The 20,511-nt window shown below is 41.8% G+C and overlaps 1 protein-coding gene across 2 annotated transcripts; it reads left to right on the plus strand.

Annotated features, from left to right (window-relative positions):
• The first annotated feature begins 6,032 nt into the window (after nt 1–6,032).
• Nucleotides 6,033–18,645, plus strand: SPATA2 (spermatogenesis associated 2). 2 transcript variants are annotated; one of them, XM_054046129.1, is made up of 3 exons: nt 6,033–6,111; nt 11,500–11,927; nt 14,650–18,645. In XM_054046129.1, the coding sequence occupies exons 2-3, from the start codon at nt 11,610–11,612 to the stop codon at nt 15,901–15,903; spliced, it is 1,572 nt and encodes a 523-aa protein (XP_053902104.1). In that variant the 5' UTR covers nt 6,033–6,111; nt 11,500–11,609; the 3' UTR covers nt 15,904–18,645. The 2 variants fall into 2 exon arrangements, with proteins under 2 accessions (XP_053902104.1, XP_053902103.1); XM_054046128.1 differs by lacking the exon at nt 6,033–6,111 and adding an exon at nt 6,270–6,356.
• The last annotated feature ends 1,866 nt before the right edge of the window (nt 18,646–20,511 follow it).

A 20,511-nucleotide genomic window follows, 5' to 3' on the forward strand; every position in this document is an offset into this window, starting at 1 on the left:
CCAGGGCTGCAGAGACATGCCAGCAGCCAGCCACTTCCAGGAGCGGCATGGGGCCTGGGCAGGCAGCCTGCCTGAACCCCGCTGCACAACTGACCGCGAACCACCTGTGGTAAGCAACTCCTGGCCGGAGCCTGCACCTCATACCTCCTCCCGCACCCCAACACTCTGCCCCAGCCCGGAGCCCCCTCCTGCACCAAACTTCCTCCCAGAGCCTTCACCCCCTTCCGCACCCCAACACTCTGCTCCAGCCCAGAGCCCCCTCCTGCACCCAAACTCCCTCCCAGAGCCCGCACCCCTCACTCCTGCACCCCAACCCCCTACCCCAGGCTCAACCAATGCACATCCCACAGTTGAGAATGTTACACTGATTTGTGACAATCCCTGAAGGATTTTGGATCTATAAACCACAAATGACACTAATAAAAAGTAAAACTCATGAAATGTCCAGTGGATTCTATGAGATTAGGTGCAGTGTGACCATATGACCTCTGCACCCAAACTCCTTCCCTGAGCTTGCACCTCTCACTCCTGCACCCCACCTCCTGCCCCAGGCTCAGCCCGGAGCCCCCTCCCACACTCTGAACCCTTTGGCCCCAGCCCAGAGCTTGCACCCACTCCGCCCCCCCCCCAGCCTGCTGAAAGTGAGTGACGGAGGGAGGGAGGAATGGAGTGAACAGGGCAGGGCCTCAGGGAAGGGGCAGGGTAGATCTTGGGTTGATCTTAAATTCAAAAGGTGATCTTGTGCGTAAAATGTTGGAGACCACTGCGTTAAATGATGATTTGAGGACTTCAGTAACTCAGTCAGAGATTAGGGGTCTATTACAGGAGTAGGTGGGCGAGGTTCTGTAGCCTGCAATGTGCAGGGGGTCAGACTAAATGATCATTATGGTCCCTTCTCGCCTTAAAGTCTATGAGTGACTGAACAGAATAATGATAAATCTTTTTTATAAAAGATTGCAACAGTGCAGGGTAAAAAAATAAGCATCTTTTCTTAACAAAAGTGGTAGCAATTTATGTATGGGGCATTTTGCAGATATTGTCCTAACACACTGTCCCGCTATGCAAGATTTAAGTAAAACTTTGAATGTTTCAGAATTAACATTTGGTTGGGAGGAAGTTATAGAGAGAGGAGGGGTGTGAAATGCAAATCAGGAAGACAGAGGGAAAAATACAGGAGGAAAACATACTGTATAGGTGAAGCCAAATGTTTCCATTCATGTGCCAAATGATACTTGTCACTTAACTAGCAGAATTAGAAAATCAAAGCCATGGATACATTGCCAATGACAGAAGGTCTCAGTTCTTTTCTCAGAACTGTGCTCACAACACTCATTTTAACAGCACATGCATATCCACGGGTAGATTTCATCCATCCAATTTCTGAACCAGCTGCAAAATTGTAATGTGTCAGATTCAAGCCCTTATCTTATGGTGCCTGACTCTCTGTCTTACAGTTTAGACTTTGCTAACACGTTGCTGCTGCTGAAAGTGCTATAGGCCTCCTGAAAATTGAATTCACGGAGTGCTCTATCAGATGGAGTCTCCTGCCATATGTGGAACACAAGGCACTGAAGATGCAGAGAAAAAACAACTATAGTGTAGCCAAACATATAGAGAAACATTCAGAGCTGGTCTTGCAAAACACTCAGTTTCTATTCAGCTGTAAAACACACACATTAGCACTCACCAGCAGCAGCCTTAGAATCTAAACATTGTTAGTAGAACAACAAGCCTATTATGGTTCACATAGCAGAAAAAAGAACGAGGAGTACTTGTGGCACCTTAGAGACTGACAAATTTATTTGAGCATAAGCTTTCGTGGGCTAAAACCCACTTCATTGGATGCATGCAGTGGAAAATATACTAGGAAGATATATATACACAGAGAACATGAAAAAATGGGTGTTGCCATACCAACTCTAATGAGACTAATCAATTAAGGTGGGCTATTATCAGCAGGAGAAAAAAAACTTTTGAAGTGATAATCAGGATGGCCCATTTCAAACAGTTGACAAGAAGGTGTGAGTAACAGTAGGGGAAAAATTAGCATGGGAAAATAGTTTTTACTTTGTGTAATGACCCATCCACTCCCAGTCTTTATTCAGGCCTAATTTAATGGTGTCCAGTTTGCAAATTAATTCAAGTTCTACAGTTTCTCATTGGAGTCTGTTTTTGAAGTTTTTTTGTTGAAGAATTGCGCCTTTTAGGTCTGTAATTGAGTGACCAGGAAGGTTGAAGTGTTCTCCAACTGTTTTTTGAATGTTATAATTCTTGACGTCTGATTTTTGTCCATTTATTCTTTTGCGTAGAGACTGTCCGGTTTGGCCAATGTACATGGTAGAGGAGCATTGTTGGCACATGATGGCATATATCACATTGGTAGATGTGCATGTGAACGAGCCTCTGATAGTGTGACTGATGTGATTAGGTCCTATGATTGTGTCCCCTGAATAGATATGTGGACAGAGTTGGCAACAAGCTTTGTTGCAAGGATAGGTTCCTGGATTAGTGTTTTTGTTGTGTGGTTGCTGGTGAGTATTTGCTTCAGGTTGGGGGGCTGTCTGTAAGCAAGGACTGGCCTGTATCCCAAGATCTGTGAGAGTGAGGGATTGTCCTTCAGAATAGGTTGAAGATCCTTGATGATGAGCTGGAGAGGTTTTAGTTGGGGACTGAAGGTGATGGCTAGTGGTGTTCTGTTACTTTCTTTGCTGGGCATGTCCTGGAGTAGGTGACTTCTGGGTATTCTTCTGGCTCTGTCAATCTGTTTCTTCACTTCAGCAGGTGGTATTGTAGTTTTAAGAATGCTTGATAGAGATTGTGTAGGTGTTTGTCTCTGTCTGAGGGATTGGAGCAAATGCGGTTGTATCTTAGAGCTTGGCTGTAGATAATGGACCATGTGATGTGGTCTGGATGAAAGCTGGAGGCATGTAGGTAAGTATAGCGGTCAATAGGTTTCAGGTATAGGGTGGTGTTTATGTGACCATCGCTTATTAGCACTGTCCAGGAAGTGGATCTCTTGTGTGGACTAGTGTCCAGGAAGTGGATCTCTTGTGTGGACTGGTCCAGGCTGAGGTTGATGGTGGGATGGAAATTGTTGAAATCATGGTGGAATTCCTCCAGGGCTTCTTTTCCATGGGTCCAGATGATGAAGATGTAATCAATGTAGCGCAAGTAGAGTAGGGGCATTAGGGGATGAGAGGAAGCGTTGTTCTAAGTCACCCATAAAGATCTTGGCATACTGTGGGGCCATGTGGGTACCCATAGCAGTGCCGCTGACTTGAAGGTATACATTGTCCCCAAATGTGAAATAGTTGTGAGTGAGGACAAAGTCAAAGTTCAGCCACCAGGTTTGCCATGACATGTGTCTATATATATCTTCCTACTGTATTTTCCACTGCATGCATCCAATGAAGTGGGTTTTAGCTCACGAAAGCTTATGCCCAAATAAATCTGTTAGTCTCTAAGGTGCCACAAGTACTCCTCGTTCTTTTTGCTGATACAGACTAACACGGCTACCACTCTGAAACCTGTCACCATAGCAGAAAAAATGAACAGGCTTGGACGTCAAAAATCAGCTCTCTTCAAGCAGAATGTACAAGAAATGGAGTTTGTTAGTTTCAGACTGATCTTAAGTGAAACAAGAAGTAAATGTTCCTGTTTCTAAAAACAAACAAATACTTTAAAAAATAGCTAAAGCAACAGAGTGTGAGTAATTGTAGTTGGCAGGCAGAATCTGCCTGGTTTTTGACATTAGCCTCAAGGCTGTAGGTTGTCCACATTTTATTCATTATGTTATTACTTGCATATGGTTTTGGGTGTCTTGTAGTAAAAAAATGTAATGCTATTTTCCCCTTCATTTACCTTCAGGACTGCTTTGGCTACGTAAGAAATATTTATCTTCTTAGAAAAGGATAATGCTGCTTTTTTGTGGCTTTCAAACCAACCAGATATTAGAGAAATTTATAAAATAATTGTATCATGATTCATCAATTGATTTCATTGTTGTGACTGAATAGCCACATCCTGCATTATTTAAAAGGACAATTAATTTTTTGCTGTGATTAGGATGGAACTAATTTCTCCTTCCCTAGAAAGGGAGGAAATTGTGCTGCTGGAAGTGGCCTTAATATCTTTCAGATGAGATGTAAAACCAAGGTTCTGACTCTCTGGGGTCATTGAATCCCATCCCATCCTGAGTATAAGCAGGACTAGTAACCCAGTGACCCTGTCTAAACTTTTCTTCCTTCCACTGTAGTGCAGCATGCTGTTGCCACCGCACAAGTCATTGTTTTTTAGCAGTTCTGCTGGAGTGCTATGGGTGTCCCAAGAAATATACCATGCTGTGTTGCCAACTCTTGCCGTTTTATCACAAGTCTTACAATATTTAATGTTTTTTTTTCCTAACGCCTCAGCTGCTGGATTCTTGTAATTACATGAAAATCTCAATTTTCATTTAAAAGTATGTTTCTAGCTCATGGTTTTAGAAAAAGATGGAGAACGTGAACTGTAAAAGCTCAAAAAGCAAAAGCAAACTAACCCCCCCCCCCCAACTTATTTTCAAGTCTCATGGTTTGGGGTCCTGAACCACACTCTTTGAATACAGAGCATTGGCAATGCATTGGCAATTTTGGAACCTATAACTGTAGACTGACCAAAGCTCATCCTCCTCTCTGGATCTCTGTGCAGTATAGGTCATGCAGCAACCACTAAACCAGGTCAAAACTTTAAAAGTATTCACAGTATTTTTTTCCACCCCTGACCATTTTCTGACAGTTAAATCATCCATAGGTGGCCAGGTCCAAGCTCGGAGACAGCCTTTACTTTTCAAGGTAGATTCTGTGGAGTGGCAACTTTGTCCTATTCTGAGGCATTGGTTGTAAAGCCTCTGAGAAGCTTATCAGTCATTGAGGCCTGGTCTACACTACAGAGTTAGGTCAATGTAAGGCAGCTAATGTTGACCTAACTCTATAAGTTTCTACACTACAATGTTGCCCCCACTGATGTAAATTGCCCACTACACCGATTTAATAACTCTACCTCTGTGAGTTAGGTTAGGTTAGGTCGATGTAGTTAGGGCTCCGGTTAGGTCCTTGTAGACACTGTGTTGTTTACATCTCCTGTTGGCTGTCAGTCCCGTTCAAGGCTGACAGCTGGACTCAATTTCATTGCTGCTAGGCTCCTTGCGCTGGAGCTGGTAGCCTAGCAGCACCAAGAATCCTGCCTGCAGATGAGGCTCCCAGGGCTGCTGCTGTGTTGCAGGGACCTTGCCAGCCCCATACTCCACCTGTGAGCCCCGCACCAGGCCAGCAGCTCGGGCTGTCAGCCGGGGGCGGAGTGCTCAAGCAGTCGGTGCCCCACTTCAGTCAGTGGAAGCACTGCTGGGGGGAATGCGCACCATCGACAGAAGGAGCATAGTGTGGACGTGAAATACCACTTTAATTACTGCTGTGGCTGTATGTAGACTTAAGTTAACTAAATGTTATATTTCAGAGTAGCAGCCGTGTTAGTCTGTATCCGCAAAAAGAAGAACAGGAGTACTTGTGGCACCTTAGAGACTAACAAATTTATTAGAGCATAAGCTTTTGTGGACTACAGCCCACTTCTTCGGATGCATAACTAAATGTTATAGTGTAGACAAGCCCTTAGTCAGTGCCTCAAAGCCTGATCCAACTGCACCCTCACCAAACAAGGCTCCAGATGAACTGGACTCTAGTTCTAGCTGGGCTGGCAGTGGCCAGGCATGTCCCAGGACAATCAGTGCCCTGCCATCGGAGTCGCCCTGTTCTGAAAAGCCCAGTTTTGTTCAGCAGGCCGCTTCCAGCGTAGGCCCTGCTGGGCGGGGTAGCCAGGCCCCAGGTACCCTGCAGGCCTAGAGGGAGAGCCCTCAGGGTAGGAGAAAACCTGCCAGAGGCTACTCTAGCCCTTTAAATCCTTCTCTATGACATCACACGCGAGATTACGGTCCACGAGCGGCGCATGCGCAATGAGAACATGCAGCCGTATTACGTCACTTGTCTCTAAACTGATTTGCTGCCGGGTTGCGGCTGCCGCCGTTTCGCTTCGGCTGGACAGAGGAGCATGCGGGTGCCTCGCTGGGGGACGGGGGGATGGGTAAGAGAGAGGAGCGGAGAGCTCCCTTGCGAGCTAAGGCTACTGTCGATTGCTTCCCGAGAGCAGTGGGCATGCGCCAAAGCTCTTCCGGGTCCTTACGCTTCCCCACTCGCCCCACAGGGGTCACTTCCGGCTGCTGGAGGGAGGACGGGGGTCTGTATCCGGGGCACGGGCGGCTTCCTGCAGGCGGGTGGCAGTGGCGGCTGGTCGCGCGACCCGGACCCGGTTTCCCCTCGTTGCAAGCTGTGAGTGAGGCGGCCCCAGCTGGGGAGAGCCCCGACGGGGAGCAGGGCCCTGTCCCAGCTCCCCCTCCCCGGGCGGCCCCTCTCGGGTGCCGGCGGGTGGCTCCGGGTCATAAGCGCTGCGGGTCCTTGTCGGACCCCCGCTTCGCCCGGCTCTCATGCGCCTACCGGTGCGGGGTGCCCGGCCTGCCCCGCTGCGGGCCCCCGGGGCGCGGGCTCTGGGTTTCGCTTTCACTAGCCGGGGGAGGTTTGTATAGCGAGGCACAGCCCTGTCGCGCAGAGCCCCGCCAAGCACAGGTGCAGAAGGGCCCGAGAGATCTCGGGCTCCCCTTGGCCTCCCCCAGCCCCAGTAATGTAATCGGAGACTTCCTCCTCGGGAGAGGGGGAGGGGCTGGGAGAAGATGCCTCTAAGGGTGTAAAGATCTGCCCATGGAATTATTGTGCAGAAGTTGTATGTCCTGCGTTGTGCGGGAAGTCAGATTAGGTGATCCCAATGTTCCCTTCTGGCCTTGGGATCTATGAAAAAAACTTATAGCACGATGTAGTGTATACAGACAAGGTTCTTCCATTGACTATCTCATGCACACACACCCCACCTCCCCCCCAGCACCAAATGGCAGCAAGTCTCAAAGCCCAGTCAACAGACTTGGGCTCACGCTGTTGGGCTAATGGTAGTTGTATAGATGTGCTGAAGCTCTGAAATCCAGGGGGAGGGAGAGAGGTCTCAGAGCTTGAGTTCCAGACCGATTGGGGAAAATCTGCATTGCTACTTTCTGTAGCCTGGGTCAGCTGACCCAAGCTCTGAGGCTTGAGGCTGGGTGTTTGGTTGGTTTTTGAGTGTAAATGTACTCAGAAGAAGCAGAGAGGACGGGAGCCCATGCAGATAACTGAAGGCCAGCAATGATTTCTATTAAAGTTTCCTGACTTTGTACCTGGCCCAGGAAGGCTCTGAGGCAGAATTAGCAGCAGAGTTGGCTGATGATTAGCAGTGGAAGAATAGTCCAGGAGAATGCTTTCTTTGAAAATGTAGAATTGGCAACATGTTAAGTGAGGAGAGAGGGAGAGAGCTTGGTTTTTCCAAACAGCATATTATGGAAACAGGATTGAGAAGGATGCCAGGTTAGATCAGGATTTCAATCCATTAGCTATAGGTTCAGAAACTGAGCTGGGTACACCGGATCAATTTATTTTATAGGTTCAGTTGAATTCGGTTTAAAAAAAAAATAGCTGCCGGCTCGATGAGACCCTGTTGCATGAGCCTCCAACCTCAAATTGCTATTCAGGGGATATGCCTGTGGGTTTGTGGTAAAATTATTTTGATGGTACAGCCACATTTCATGCTGGGTAGCTCAGTGTAATATGAAAGCTATGTTCTCGCTGTCTGGGTCAAGGAATCCCTTTTATAAAGACCTGATTCAAAGAGCTAATGAATATTTTGAATGGTACCTATTTGAGTAGTTAAGAATTATGGCAGAAATAGCAGAGGGATTTTCTTCTGTGGGTCAGGGGATTTTTCTTGTCAGATGCTTTAGAAACCATTTTAAAGACCAATGTAAGACTGCGTGGGTTTTATTTATTCTTAGTGGGACAGAATTATTTGACTTCCCTATAGATTGGCAATTTCAGAGCAATGATAATTCAGCTTTTTCTAATGTAATCACAATTCTGAAGGTGGCATATTTATTATCTTATAATAATGCTTAATATGTCAGCTATCTTTCTTTAGCTTTGTCATTTGAAGAGTTTTAGTACTTCTGGGACAACACTTCTTAACTGAAATACTACAGTTTATAAGCAAAGTGATGGCTTTGATTGAGGGTGATACATAAATGTACCTTGTAGGCTTCTGTCTTTTAATAAACTTAATCATAATCTAGGATGCCTTAACATTCAAAAACATTTTTGTGGTGTTAAGCATTTTCTTGTGCTCAATACAATACTCTTCTTTTTTTTAAGTGTTGGTGAAAGCCTTAGAGACTGAAATCCTATTTCAGCCTCATAAAGGTGACAGCATGAGTAGCAGCATATTGTAAACTTTCCTCATGTTGCTATGACTGTATTTCACTTCTATGCTAGAGTAACTGTTCCTTGGATTGAAAGGGACGCTGAATCTCTATGGCCCTTTCATTTTTTTATTTCTGTGCTGAGACTTTGATGAAGTCTCATCAAAGTGATGAAGGGGGACAGATATATTAGTGGCTTTCTTTGTGTCCACTAGGAACTGGACTAAGATGACAGCTCATAGTATGTAGGTTATCAAATAGCCACGAGAGTTACAACTTTCAGGCCTTGGCTACACTGGCAATTCACAGCGCTGCACTTGCTGCGCTCTGGGGTGTGAATACGCCCCCCCCTGAGTGCAGCGCTGTAAAGCGCCAGTGTAATCAGCGCCTGCAGCGCTGCACGCTTGCTCGCAGTGCTGCAAGCTATTCCCCTCGGAGAGGTGGAGTACTTGCAGCACTGCGAGAGAGCTCTCGCAGCGCTGGCGGTGCGACTCCAAGGCCTCAGTGAGTGACTTGCAGGGCTCAATATTCTTTAACAATCTTCTGAGCCAAGTAAAGTCATTGCTATACAACCAGGTTTATTTGTGCACTGGATTTCTTATCAGTACTGTACCCATGTATGGTTGAAAGTAAACTGTTGCCATCTAACACCTGTTAGAACCCACCTGCTGATTAGTGAGCTGTTAAAGATAGGATTTTTCAGGGAGTTAAACTGTAAATGCTGAGAGGCAAAACAAGAGTTCTCTTGAAAGTTGTTGGCTTCTGTTTAAGGCTTTGTCTACGTTGGCACTTTCATTGTTACTTTTGTCGCTCAGGGTGTGAAAAAACAAACCCCTGAACAACAACAAGTTTTAACGACGGAAAGTACCCATGTGGACAGTGTTTCGTTGGTGGGAGTCGTGCTCCCAGTGACAATGCTACTGCCCCTTGTTGGAGGTGGTTTTATTTTGTCACCGGGAGAGCTCTCTCCTGGTGACAAAGAGCAGCTACCCTGTGCACCTTACAATGGCACGGCTGCAGTGGCACAGCCACGCTGTTGTAAGGTGTGCAGTGTAGACATAGCCTTAGTTTGTCTCATATTTTGATTTTCAGACATGAGCTGGTGAACCCTGGCATGCCCACAAATGGCAAGTCATGGGAGCTGGAGATGATTATGAATGTCATAGTTCATAAGATTTTTACAAAGGACTTACTTGTCTTTAGGGGACTTCCTAATCGTAATGCCCCATTCATGAAACAAAGCTGCTGTATCATACAACTATTGAAAATCGAGATGGAGGCTAGGATAGCTAATCCAGCTCCATTCTAGTGCAGGATTGTTCCCTGTTTTTTAAATCTATTATCCAGACTGGTTTGAAAGTCCCAGTTGATTGGAAACAATCAGAGCTCTTTTGCATAGCCTAATGATTTAATTTGGGAGGGAGGTGGTGGTTGAGTAGTGGCATTCTGCTGCCTTTGTCCAGTTCTGTTTTATACAAATAAAGAAATAACTTTAGGGAAGGGGCAATAAACTCATCTTGTGGGTAAGACTCAATTGCATTTTTATTTATGGATCTTGGGTTGAGGTATGAATTTAGGATTCCATATTCCCTGTAATTCCCAGCAGAACTCTCACTGATTTCAAGAGGGAAGCTTGCACAAAGATCGCTTGTACACAACTTCTAGCTTGTTGTTTGTTCACTTCCTCATTGTTGTATTCAGCATTATTTGGTGAAAGAATACTCTTGAATTTGGGACCATTGAAATTTCTGCCCTTTGTTTCTCCTTCTTCTTCTCCCTTAACATCTTCCTGATGCATCTTCTGTCCAGCAGCAATTCTAACCCCCCCCCCGGTTTCATTCCCATCTGCTAAAATGATCAGCAACTGAATAATTACTGATGGCATTTACATGGGCTTAATGTGGGTTGGGGAGTTTACACTTTTGAGTCATTGTTTTAGGCTGACTGCAGACTCAGAAAGACAACACTCCATTGACGTACATTTGGCTTACAGTTGGGAGGTTTTCACAGCCATAAGGACTAGACGTGTACTTTCTTTAAAAATAAGAGGTTGTATTCTGTAGAATCTGGATGACATCAGGGCAACACAAATACATCTCTGCTTTGGTAGCATTTGGAAGCCAGTGTAAAGGGTTTGCCTATGCAGGAGACATCAAGTCACTAAAGTAGAAACACGTACATTAGTACACTTGTAAAAACCTTAAGTAACGAAGGTTTTGTACTACACCAGCATAACAGGTCCCAGCAGGGCCCATAATAGCTGTTAAAAGTAGGGATCCCAGCCTTTTGATGTAACTGCAAGTTTCAGGCTAAAATCTTGGCTGTACCACTTGCTGCCCACTGCCTCCTGTTCAGTTGCATGCAAACTCTTCTACAGTTGTGAGATGAGTATCGAACAGCCCCACCTCCTTGGCAGGCTAGGATATACACAGCTGGATAGGATATCAGTAGCACACAGAGGCTCACAGATAAGGTACAGCTAGAAAGACTAGAGTGCTGGGCTGTGAAGTCCATGCAGTTAGAGAGAATCACAGCAGAAGTCCTGAGTTAAGTAGAAAGAACCCTTTTGGAGCAGTTCATGTTGTTTATATATTTTTTTCTGGAGAAAGCAAAATAATAGCTGAATAGTCTCTGATTGTAGTTCTCTTCATGCAATTTAACTCATTAGTCCCCAGAACAGTATAAACAGGTTACTTTGTTTTCATCGCACCATGCCCTTGCTTTTAGTCATCAAACCATTCTATTCTTATGGACCAAAAAGCATCTCTGCCTTCTTTCGGCTCATGTGCACCTAATTTCTTTGGGGCTAAGGCTGCCTTGGCTCAAAGAGCCAGATGGGACTTGGGAAAATTGTTGTGGACTCATTGCTGGGATTTAACTCCCAAATGTCTATATCAGTCTCTGGCTTGGCTTTGTTCTAGGATGCAGTTGGAAAGGAGTGTATAATGTCTGTGAAGGGCTCTCCATGGGGCACCAAAAGACCAGTACGCCTATTACATGGTTACAGAAGCCTGAAAAGTTTGTTGTTGGGATCCACTGCTCTGTGCACACTTCTGCAGGCTCCTGTGGGTATGTGGAAATTACAGGCATGCTGGAGTAGTACAGCTGTAATGACTTGTCTTTGTTTTTTCTTTTTATTCCAGAAGAATCACGATTACTGAAAACTTGTAAAAGGCTCTGTGATCCGTCTGTTGCAGAATAACCATGGAAGAGACGAGGTAGCCACCCAAGAGTGAGCCAAAGTCCTATTTCAATGGATACGAAATATAAAGACGATTTATTTAAGAAGTATGTACAGTTCCATGAATCCAAATTGAATGCTTCTGACAACAAACAGCGCCCTGTTAATGATGAATATCTGCGAGTGGCAGCATCAGCCTTACTCTGCCTTCCCAAGATTGATCCCTTTTATAGATTCCGGTTGATTAAATTTTATGAGATGGCTGAAAATTCACTAAGATCCCTGAAATCCTCAAATTTACGTTCTCTCCATACTGCATTCGCTATGCTGGAGATGATAGGAATTAATCTCTTTCTTTACCCTTGGAAGAAGGAATTCAAAACTATAAAGGTAAGAAGTTTCACATGTGGTGGTAATACATTAGAACAATGATTTGTAGTTTATCTAACTTTATTCCTGAATATTTTTTGCGTTGCTGAAAGGTGACAGATAGGCAGTCCTGAAGTCTGAAATCCTCTCTGTATCCATAAAACAGGCAGAATCAGGGCAAGCATCCCCCTTCCACTCCCTCCCATTGGCCTACTGTTGTATCCTGACTTTGACAGCGAGGGAATACCACTAGGGTGAATGGATAGTTGACTTCTAAGTTCACTCAATATTTGCCCTTTCTGCCAGAACTGCTATTAATTTAGCACTAATTGCATTGTGCAGTGTTTTGTGAAGTGGACACTTGTTTACCAGGAATTGGATTGGAAACCTCAACTCATTTCACACTGGCAAGCAAACGTCTTTAGTTTGCTTTAAGAACATCTTTCTTCATTCCTGATCACATGGAACCTTGCTTTTTTTTTTTTTTTTTTTTTTTTTTTTTTTAAATGTCCTTTCAAATTCTTTACCTATGTCAGGGTCTTTGTTTGAGATTGATAGTATTTTAAAAGCCTAATATACTTCTCATCATCTTTGCTATTTGTTTAATAATTGCATATAGCTCAGTTTAGATCATGGTAGCAGACTAGTTAGCTTCTCTTCCACTGCCAGTTTTGAGTCTGTCTTGTCTTTGGGTTCTCATTTATACTGGATCAAAGCTGCAGTGTTTGAGTTGTGAACACTACAGGTGACGTTTTAAATCCAGACAGAAAATTGTTTTTGAAAGTTTCATATAAATACTTCTAATATAGCCTTACAAAGCATTTTTCTATACACTAAACTATTTGACAGTGTCCTTTTAAAAAAAAAAAAATGCACTGTGCAATCAGTAGTTTCTATTACATCTTTTAGGGGGGGAATTATTCCAGACTAGTAGAACTCTCCATAGGTCTACTTTCTCATTGCACTGAAGTCCTGACAGGTAAGATCTTGACTATTCCAGTCTAGGGCACCTCTTGGGATACTAACAATGTAGATGTTGGTCATGTATTGTCGTTCTTTTTACCACCATGTACAAGGTTGACAGAGCCAAATCCTTTCCACTTGTGACCCAATATAGGGTTTGAACTCCAGTCAGAGCAAACATCTCAGCTATGTTGCATCACAAGGGATATTTCTTATGAATCCATATGTTTCCTCATCCCCCACAAGCCTTACTGTAGACTCTTGACATGTAAAACATGATTAAGACTTAAGAAAATGTAGAATGTGCCTTCCAAATCAAACACTGTGAACCATCATCCTCTTTGGAGTCAATTTTGTCAACAATATTGATGGCTGTTAGCTCTGCTCAGACTGAAATATTTAACCCACTGCTACACCTCAGCTCAACGTTTGAGATTTTGTTTAAAAAAATAATACTAAGTTTTGAAGTGAGACACTTATGTCTTCATTAGCTTTTTGACACATAGTCATCTGAAAGAAAAACTGTAAGCATGTTGTACAAATTGATTTGAGTGAACTCTCTGCTTTAAAATGTTATGATTATCCCTGGCCAGATATTTGCATTAAGGTAAGCAGTTCAGAAGAAAGGTCAGTTGTTTCCCAAACATAAAAGATAAGTTTGGGACAGTGTTTCACAAAGTTGCAAATGATTTATTTGGCTGCTGTGTTTTTCTGTCTGAATCAGTGAGCAAGTGCTCATTGAGTTTCTCAGGGCGGGGAATCTCCCGTGGCCTTGGATTTTTAGAAAAGAGAGAGTGTACCTAATAGGCCTTTGTAAAAACTGCCCTAGAACATACTTTTATGTACATGTGTGTTGCATCTTAGGCTTGTATTTTTAACTTCTTTCCCAGGAGACTTGCTCCTCTTCTTGAGGGATTTTCTGTCCTTAATAATTATTAGCATGTGAAGCACCTTTCATCTGAAGCAACTTGTAAATGCACGTAATCAATGTTACATCCATTACAGATAGGGCAGCTGAAGCACAGATTATTGTCAATGCTTCATGGCTGCAAAATTTGCTATAAAATCCATCCTTCCTCCAAATATGAACGGTCATTTAAAAATGTTTGAAGCACTTATAGTATGAAGAAAACCTTTGAAATGTGAACAGCATAAACCAATGCAGCACTCTGCTGTCCAGTCTGCAAACATCCTGAAGTATTTGCTGAGATTTGAACTAACACTGTTCATTTCAGTACATTTAAGTTTGAAATCGGATAAGATTTTAATGTCAACATGAACTATTTCACTGACTGCTTTAGCAGAAACATCCAGTTAATTTTGTGATCCCATGTTCCCAATATGGCCACAAGATTCTTAAATATTTAGCTGTCCGCTACCCACTTCTGAAACCTCCATCTTTCCCCCACCAAAGCTTATACAGTGCAGTTGTGTTGTAAATTCAATTTCTGGTACTTAAAACTGGAATATTTAAGGGAAGCGTAAAATAAACAATATAATAACAAGAGGATTACATGTTGATCATATTGTCTTTTCAAATTTAAGCAAAACCTTCCTTTTTTGGATTTATCTGAAGCTGATGCAGAATTTTTAGTCTGTCAAACAGGAGAGCTGCAGAATTTGGGTTCAACTTCCATGGAGTACATGTAGTCTTTGATTGTCAGAGGTTGATTAGATAGGACTAACAAGGTACCTATATTGTACCCAGCACTGTAGTGTCTGAGCATCTAGTCTGTCACTGAGGTTATAACTTAACTTTCCTTTATTTTCCCCCTTCCAGACCTACACGGGACCTTTTGTTTATTATGTAAAGTCCACACTACCTGAGGAGGATGTAAGACAGATTCTGAACTACATGGGGTATGTCCAAGAACTGGGAACCATGTATAAGCTCAAAGAGCTGGTTGATGCCTTCCAAGTGAAAATGGTTTCATTTGAACTCTTTTTGGCAAAAATAGAGTGTGAACAACTGCTTGAAATTCACTTGCAAGTGAAGGATAAGGGTTATTTGGAGCTTGATGTTGTAAATGAGCGAAAAAATAGCAATGAAGATGTTAGAGGCTGCTCAGAAGCTATGAAACGGCGCACAGAATGCAAAGAAAACTTGAACACTTCTATGGCACGCATGGTTCTTCAGAAATCTGCTAGTGAAAGAGCCTCTAAAGTTTACTTCAAGCCAAAAGTAAGCAAGCCTTCTAAATCCATGGATACATATGACAGCTATTGGGAAAACAAGAAACCACCATTGATGACTTCGTTGAGTCTCAGAAAAGAACCAATTTTGGTTGATACAGAAGATGACATTAAAGATGAAATAATACGTCCATCACCATCTCTTCTTACTATGTCAAGCTCTCCACATGGGTGTTCAGATGAATTTCTGCCAATTTCATCCCATCCCAATGGCATGTTAAGAACAAATGTCCCCTACAACTCCTATTTTTCTGCTCAAGAAGACTTAGACTTATATACTGATCCTGATTCTAGAAGTGTGTTAAATTTTAAAAGACAAGAAGTTAGTAAACCTGATGTATGGCTAATAAGAAATGATGCCAATCCTATTTACCACAAACGTACGCATCTAGCCAAAGAGACAACTTCCCTGAAGTGCCAGAATTGTGGCATAACTTGCGGCGCTTCTGTTTGCCAAAAGTGTGACAATCTGCTCATCTATAGGCAGGAATATCCAGCAGTGAAACAGAGCAGTTATTCAATCAAAACAATTCCAAATGATGGCTTGTCTCCTGGCTCTGCTTTAAGAGAGAAATCTCAGTATGCATTACAGACTCAGAGTCAAGAAAGAGCTGCTCAGCTCAGTTCAAAATCCAAGCCTTCAGGCACCCTGCGCTGTGGCTTCTGTAACCGATCTGGAGCTGCAAACACATGCACGTTCTGTTCAAAAGTCTCATGTGATGCTTGCCTCAATGCTTACTATTATGATCCTTGCTGTAGAAAGAGTGAGCTACACAGATTCCTGCCTAACAATCAATTAAACTATAAATCAACCCAGCTGCCCCATCTTGTTTATAGATAGACTTTGAAATTCTGTGTTTGAGGGGAGAAACAAGGGCTAAAAACACATGGAATTTTCTGATTTCACTGGTAACAAATATGGTACTGACCTCTTTATATATAAATATTTAAAAAAAAGATGTGTCCAGTTTTTGGAAATACATTTCAATGATTAGGTGCCAGATTCATTTTTAGTGGCTTCACAAATGCTGTGTATACATTAGAGTTCATGCTGCTACCATTTAGGTGATTCTGATCTGATAACTGCTTTTCAATTTAGATGGGGGAGAAGAGCACGTTTTCCTTTCAAACTTGGCAGCTGTTGCACTTTAAGTGACACCACACATTTGTTTGTACATTGCAGTTATTGCCTCACCCAAATAAAACTACATCAGAGTATAAAATCAAGAAATTAAGAGCAGTGTTTTCAGTGTATTGTGAAATCACTGTCTGTTTTGATAGGGAAATTTTAAAATACTTGAAGTATTTGCAAATTGCTTGGTTGCCAAAAAGGACGAATTTTTGAAGTGTGGGGCTGCATTTCCTGAGCTCTAAAATGTAAACACCAGGACATCTCTTCATGTCTTCATGTTTCTTCCTTCTCCCTTCCATCCCCCAAGATGTTTATCTCCAGCTTATACAATCTGAATTTGAAGAGAGTTCTTGCTTTATTTTCTAGTGTTGCCAATACCATCCTACTGGTTTTTACTGTGTGGTATTTTAAAAAGGTGAATCTGTATACATGTCATTTAAATTATGCCTGGAGTGTTGTCTTTCCAGTTGAGTACTGATTTTATTCATTTTCTGTTGCACATGTATTAAATCCCATTCTTTGTACTGTAAATAGGTGATTTGGAAACAGTTTATTTTTTAATAAATAGATTCAATATGTTGAATTCTAAAAGTGGTAAAATCATTATGTAACTATGAAGCCTCTCTGGGTTATTTGTTCAGATGGCTTCCCTTTTTTTAAATTTTTTTTTTACTTGTACTGTATTTCATGGTTTACTACAGTCACTGTGGCAGACTGATATTATTGGCTCAGAATTTTTTTTTGTTTGTTTTCTTTGCTTCCTTCTTTAAAGCACCCAAAGCGCTCTCACAGGAGACACCTCTTCTAAATTAATTGGAGTCTTACCTGAGTAAGGACTGCAGGATTTTGGGCCTAAGTGCACATTTTCTTCCCTTATGCTTATGGGAACTTTGTATGCATAGATGATACCCTGCATCTAAATCCACTGCAAAGTCTATAGCGTAGCTCAGCTGGCAAGGCAGTGCTCTGATTAAAATTCACAGAGCTTGTATGACTCCCATTGGAGTAAATCCATCAGTTGTAGACGTGAATCAGGCAATAAAACTTATTATTTATTTGTATGACTGTCGTGCCTAGGAGCCCTAGTCCAGGATTCCATTGTGCAGGGTGCTGTACAATTTGGCCGTCAAATCATGTAATAAATTAAACTATATCTTTTATGGACAGACTTTAGTCTTATGGGAAAAGAAAATCTGCAAGAGCCCCCTCTTATTTTTTTCTTTTACATTCAGACAAGCTAGTTAAGACAAAATATTAGGAAACTCAATCTGAGTATTGGAATCAAACATTTAAAATATCTAAAGAAATTATCTAAAGTGTAAACTAATCCACTTTGCACTAAAATACATTTTTGAACAGTTTGATTCTAGGTTTTTTTGTTTTTGTTTTTTTTTCCCCTTCCCAAATGTCCATTGACTGTGTGGAAAAACATGCATGAATGATTGATCACCAATTTTTTCTTACTGTTGTGGGTTGAGCGGAATTAAATAGGTTAATATTGTAAACTTACTAAAATATTTTAGCCATAAGAGTGTCAGATATACAAAGGAAAAGGTGAAACTTGATTTTATGGAAGGCTGAGAAAGACTACTCTGACTTGCATTAAGAAATAAAGTAAATGGCATGTGGTTAGCTATCAGAAGACAAATCAAGTGACTGCAACTGAAAATGTTATAAGCAGGTATTATCTTGCTGACTGAAGGCTACGGCAGGGGTTCCCAAACTTTTCATTGGCTTGACCCCATTTTAATGAATTCTTTCCTGACAGGACTCCAGATAGCATGGAGGATGTCATTTTGTAGAACAACATGGCATCATCCATGCATTGTGACCTTGCCAGCACTGTATATGCAAGGTCATGCTGCAGGAGCAAAATGGTGTCTGTCCTCTGTGACCCCATGTACTGATGGTGCATTGTGACCCACAGTTTGGGAACCATTGGGCTAGGCTCAGTATTGCTTAGGTGAATGTTGTTAAGGTTTTCAAAATCTTAATGGCTTTTTATAAATACATATATATGTATATGTATAAAATAGAACACATGTAGATACAGTATGTATATAATGCAGAATTTAAAACAATTTTACTACTAAAATACAGTCTGTAAGGGTGGCTCTCATTTTGGTAGTTTTTCTGTTCATCTTTCTGAAGTGTCACGCCTGTTTTGGCTGCTATACAATGTACCTTCTAGTTCACTAGTTCAACTTCCATATTGCTACTTTCACTACAGTAATTAACTAAAACTGTGATGCCACGTAACTTATACAGTGAACATAGCAGGGACTACTATATTTGCTTTAAAAAGGAAAAGTCCTGTGTTTATATCTGTCATTGAATACTGTAGTACAAAACTGTGTTGAATTGCAAGTGATACCATGCTCTATTTTTTGTGTATTTTACTGTATGAGGTTGCTGTGATTGAGACAGTAAAATATATGCTAACTTAAAATGCAGGTGTTTTGAATCTGATTTCTGTTAAAACATCTGAACATGCTTTGAAGCCTTCGCTTAAAGGCCTGTGTCTTTATGGAGGGTGGGAGGGGAAGTTGAGTGCATTTAGATGTCTCTCATACACACTGCACAAAAGTTTCTAATTTGGGTACTGACTCGTGTGTAACTGTATGTCAACCAGGAGCCTCAAGTTCATGAAATTCAGAACACTTCTCATTAAATGTAGACTCTTTAAAAAGTTTTTTTGGAAACCTAGCAGCATGATTTTGCTTATTCCATAATGTGAAGATTGTCATACTGCTTTCTAAGACTATATAGGATATACAGAGCAGATATGTATGGTGTGAGATCCTCCTTTAGTTTACTAGTCAGACTTGATTGACTTCACCATTATGAGGACATATGTGCTTTTTTTAAAATCAGCTTCCTGATGTAAATACATATGCTATAGCTTTTGTGTAAAATAAGTGGAACTGTTCACATGCTTTTTTTGGCAGTTGAGTTGAGCTTGTTGGTTGCATCCTACTGGTTTTGGAGTAAAACTATCTTCCAAATTCCAAACTAGACTGACTTTGGGTTTGAATACATTTTAAAACTATTGCGTGAATGTCTTAAACCAGTAGAGGCCCAGTCCTGTAAGCCCTTTATTTCCAGATCATTTGAGAAATCAGAGTTCCAGATGCATGTCTGGGAGGATCAGGCCCAAGAAGTATAACTAATGCATTCTTGCAGTGGCTAGCATCCTGGACTTCAGTGCATGTAGAGCTAATGTATTTCTAGAGCATATACAAAAAATTTGTTACTTTCTTACTGCCTGACACTTCTGGTTATGGTTCAATTTGTTTTGCTTCCCCTATTGCCTTGATAAAAGTTAAGACACATTGTCAAATAGTTTAGCTTGACAGTTTGTGTAATTTGCACTCTAAAGGTATTCTTATGGAGGATATCTCTCTTGGTTCTAAGCACCTAGTGTGTTTTATTGAAAAATATCCAACAGTATCTGCTAAAGGCTATAATATAGTTGCCTCTTTTTAAAGAGTATTGAAGAGATTTTTAGATCTCCCTGATCTGATCTCTGTGGTGATTATGATGTTGCCAGCATGCTGAGCCTCTGAGTGAGAGACAAAGGCGGGAGTTAGACACAGTAAGGTAACATATCAAATGTATCTATTTAGGCTATGATCCAGCTTCCTTTTAACGTAATTGAGCATTGGATCATACTTTTAGTGTGTCAATTATTGCAGTACATAGATAGCAAGAGAGCCAGGCTAAGAATGCTCTTAAATTTTTTTTTGGGGGGGAAAGGATGTTCTACACCTAATTCTGAAAATTATATAATTTTGTTATATTTCTTTAAGGTCAGATTTTTTAAGATATCTGTGCTTATTCTTGGGAGAGAGCTTTTAACTTGAATGCACTGTTTATCTGGTCTTATAATTACACTAGTTTTTTTTTTTTTTTACAGTTGTACCCATCTTGAAAACATTTTTTGGCAATGGCCTCTTCCATTTGCTATTTCCCTTCCCTGTCCATTTTCAATTAAAATAACTTTCTGCTGGTATGCACTAGCCTCATGGCAATTGCCTCATTGTGCTCCAGAGTACAAAGGCACAAATGACTGGATCAGGTAATCTGTCTGACCCTTTGCTCTGTGTAGGTGTGATGCTGAGGATCCTTCAGTGGTAGTTTTGTTCTGAAACCATGAAAACCTGTATGTACGCTATATGGTTAAGGTTTCACAGGTTTGTGGGGAGATGAGTGGTAGAGCCAGGGAGCAGCTCCTTTCTCTGATAGGCTTACTTAATAAATTTCCAAGCACGTGGTAATGTGTGGAAGAGAATATTGCTCCTTACAGCATCGTAAGCA

The sequence above is a fragment of the Malaclemys terrapin genome, chromosome 12 (genome assembly GCF_027887155.1).
Source record: "Malaclemys terrapin pileata isolate rMalTer1 chromosome 12, rMalTer1.hap1, whole genome shotgun sequence".
Classification (NCBI taxonomy): Eukaryota; Metazoa; Chordata; order Testudines; family Emydidae; genus Malaclemys; species Malaclemys terrapin.

Excerpts from the sequence above, each read along its gene's own strand:
- SPATA2 (XM_054046129.1), top strand. The coding sequence starts at position 11,610 with ATGGATACGAAATATAAAGACGATTTATTTAAGAAGTATGTACAGTTC. Across the intron at positions 11,928-14,649 it reads AGGAATTCAAAACTATAAAG|ACCTACACGGGACCTTTTGT; the intron begins GTAAGAAGTTTC and ends TCCCCCTTCCAG.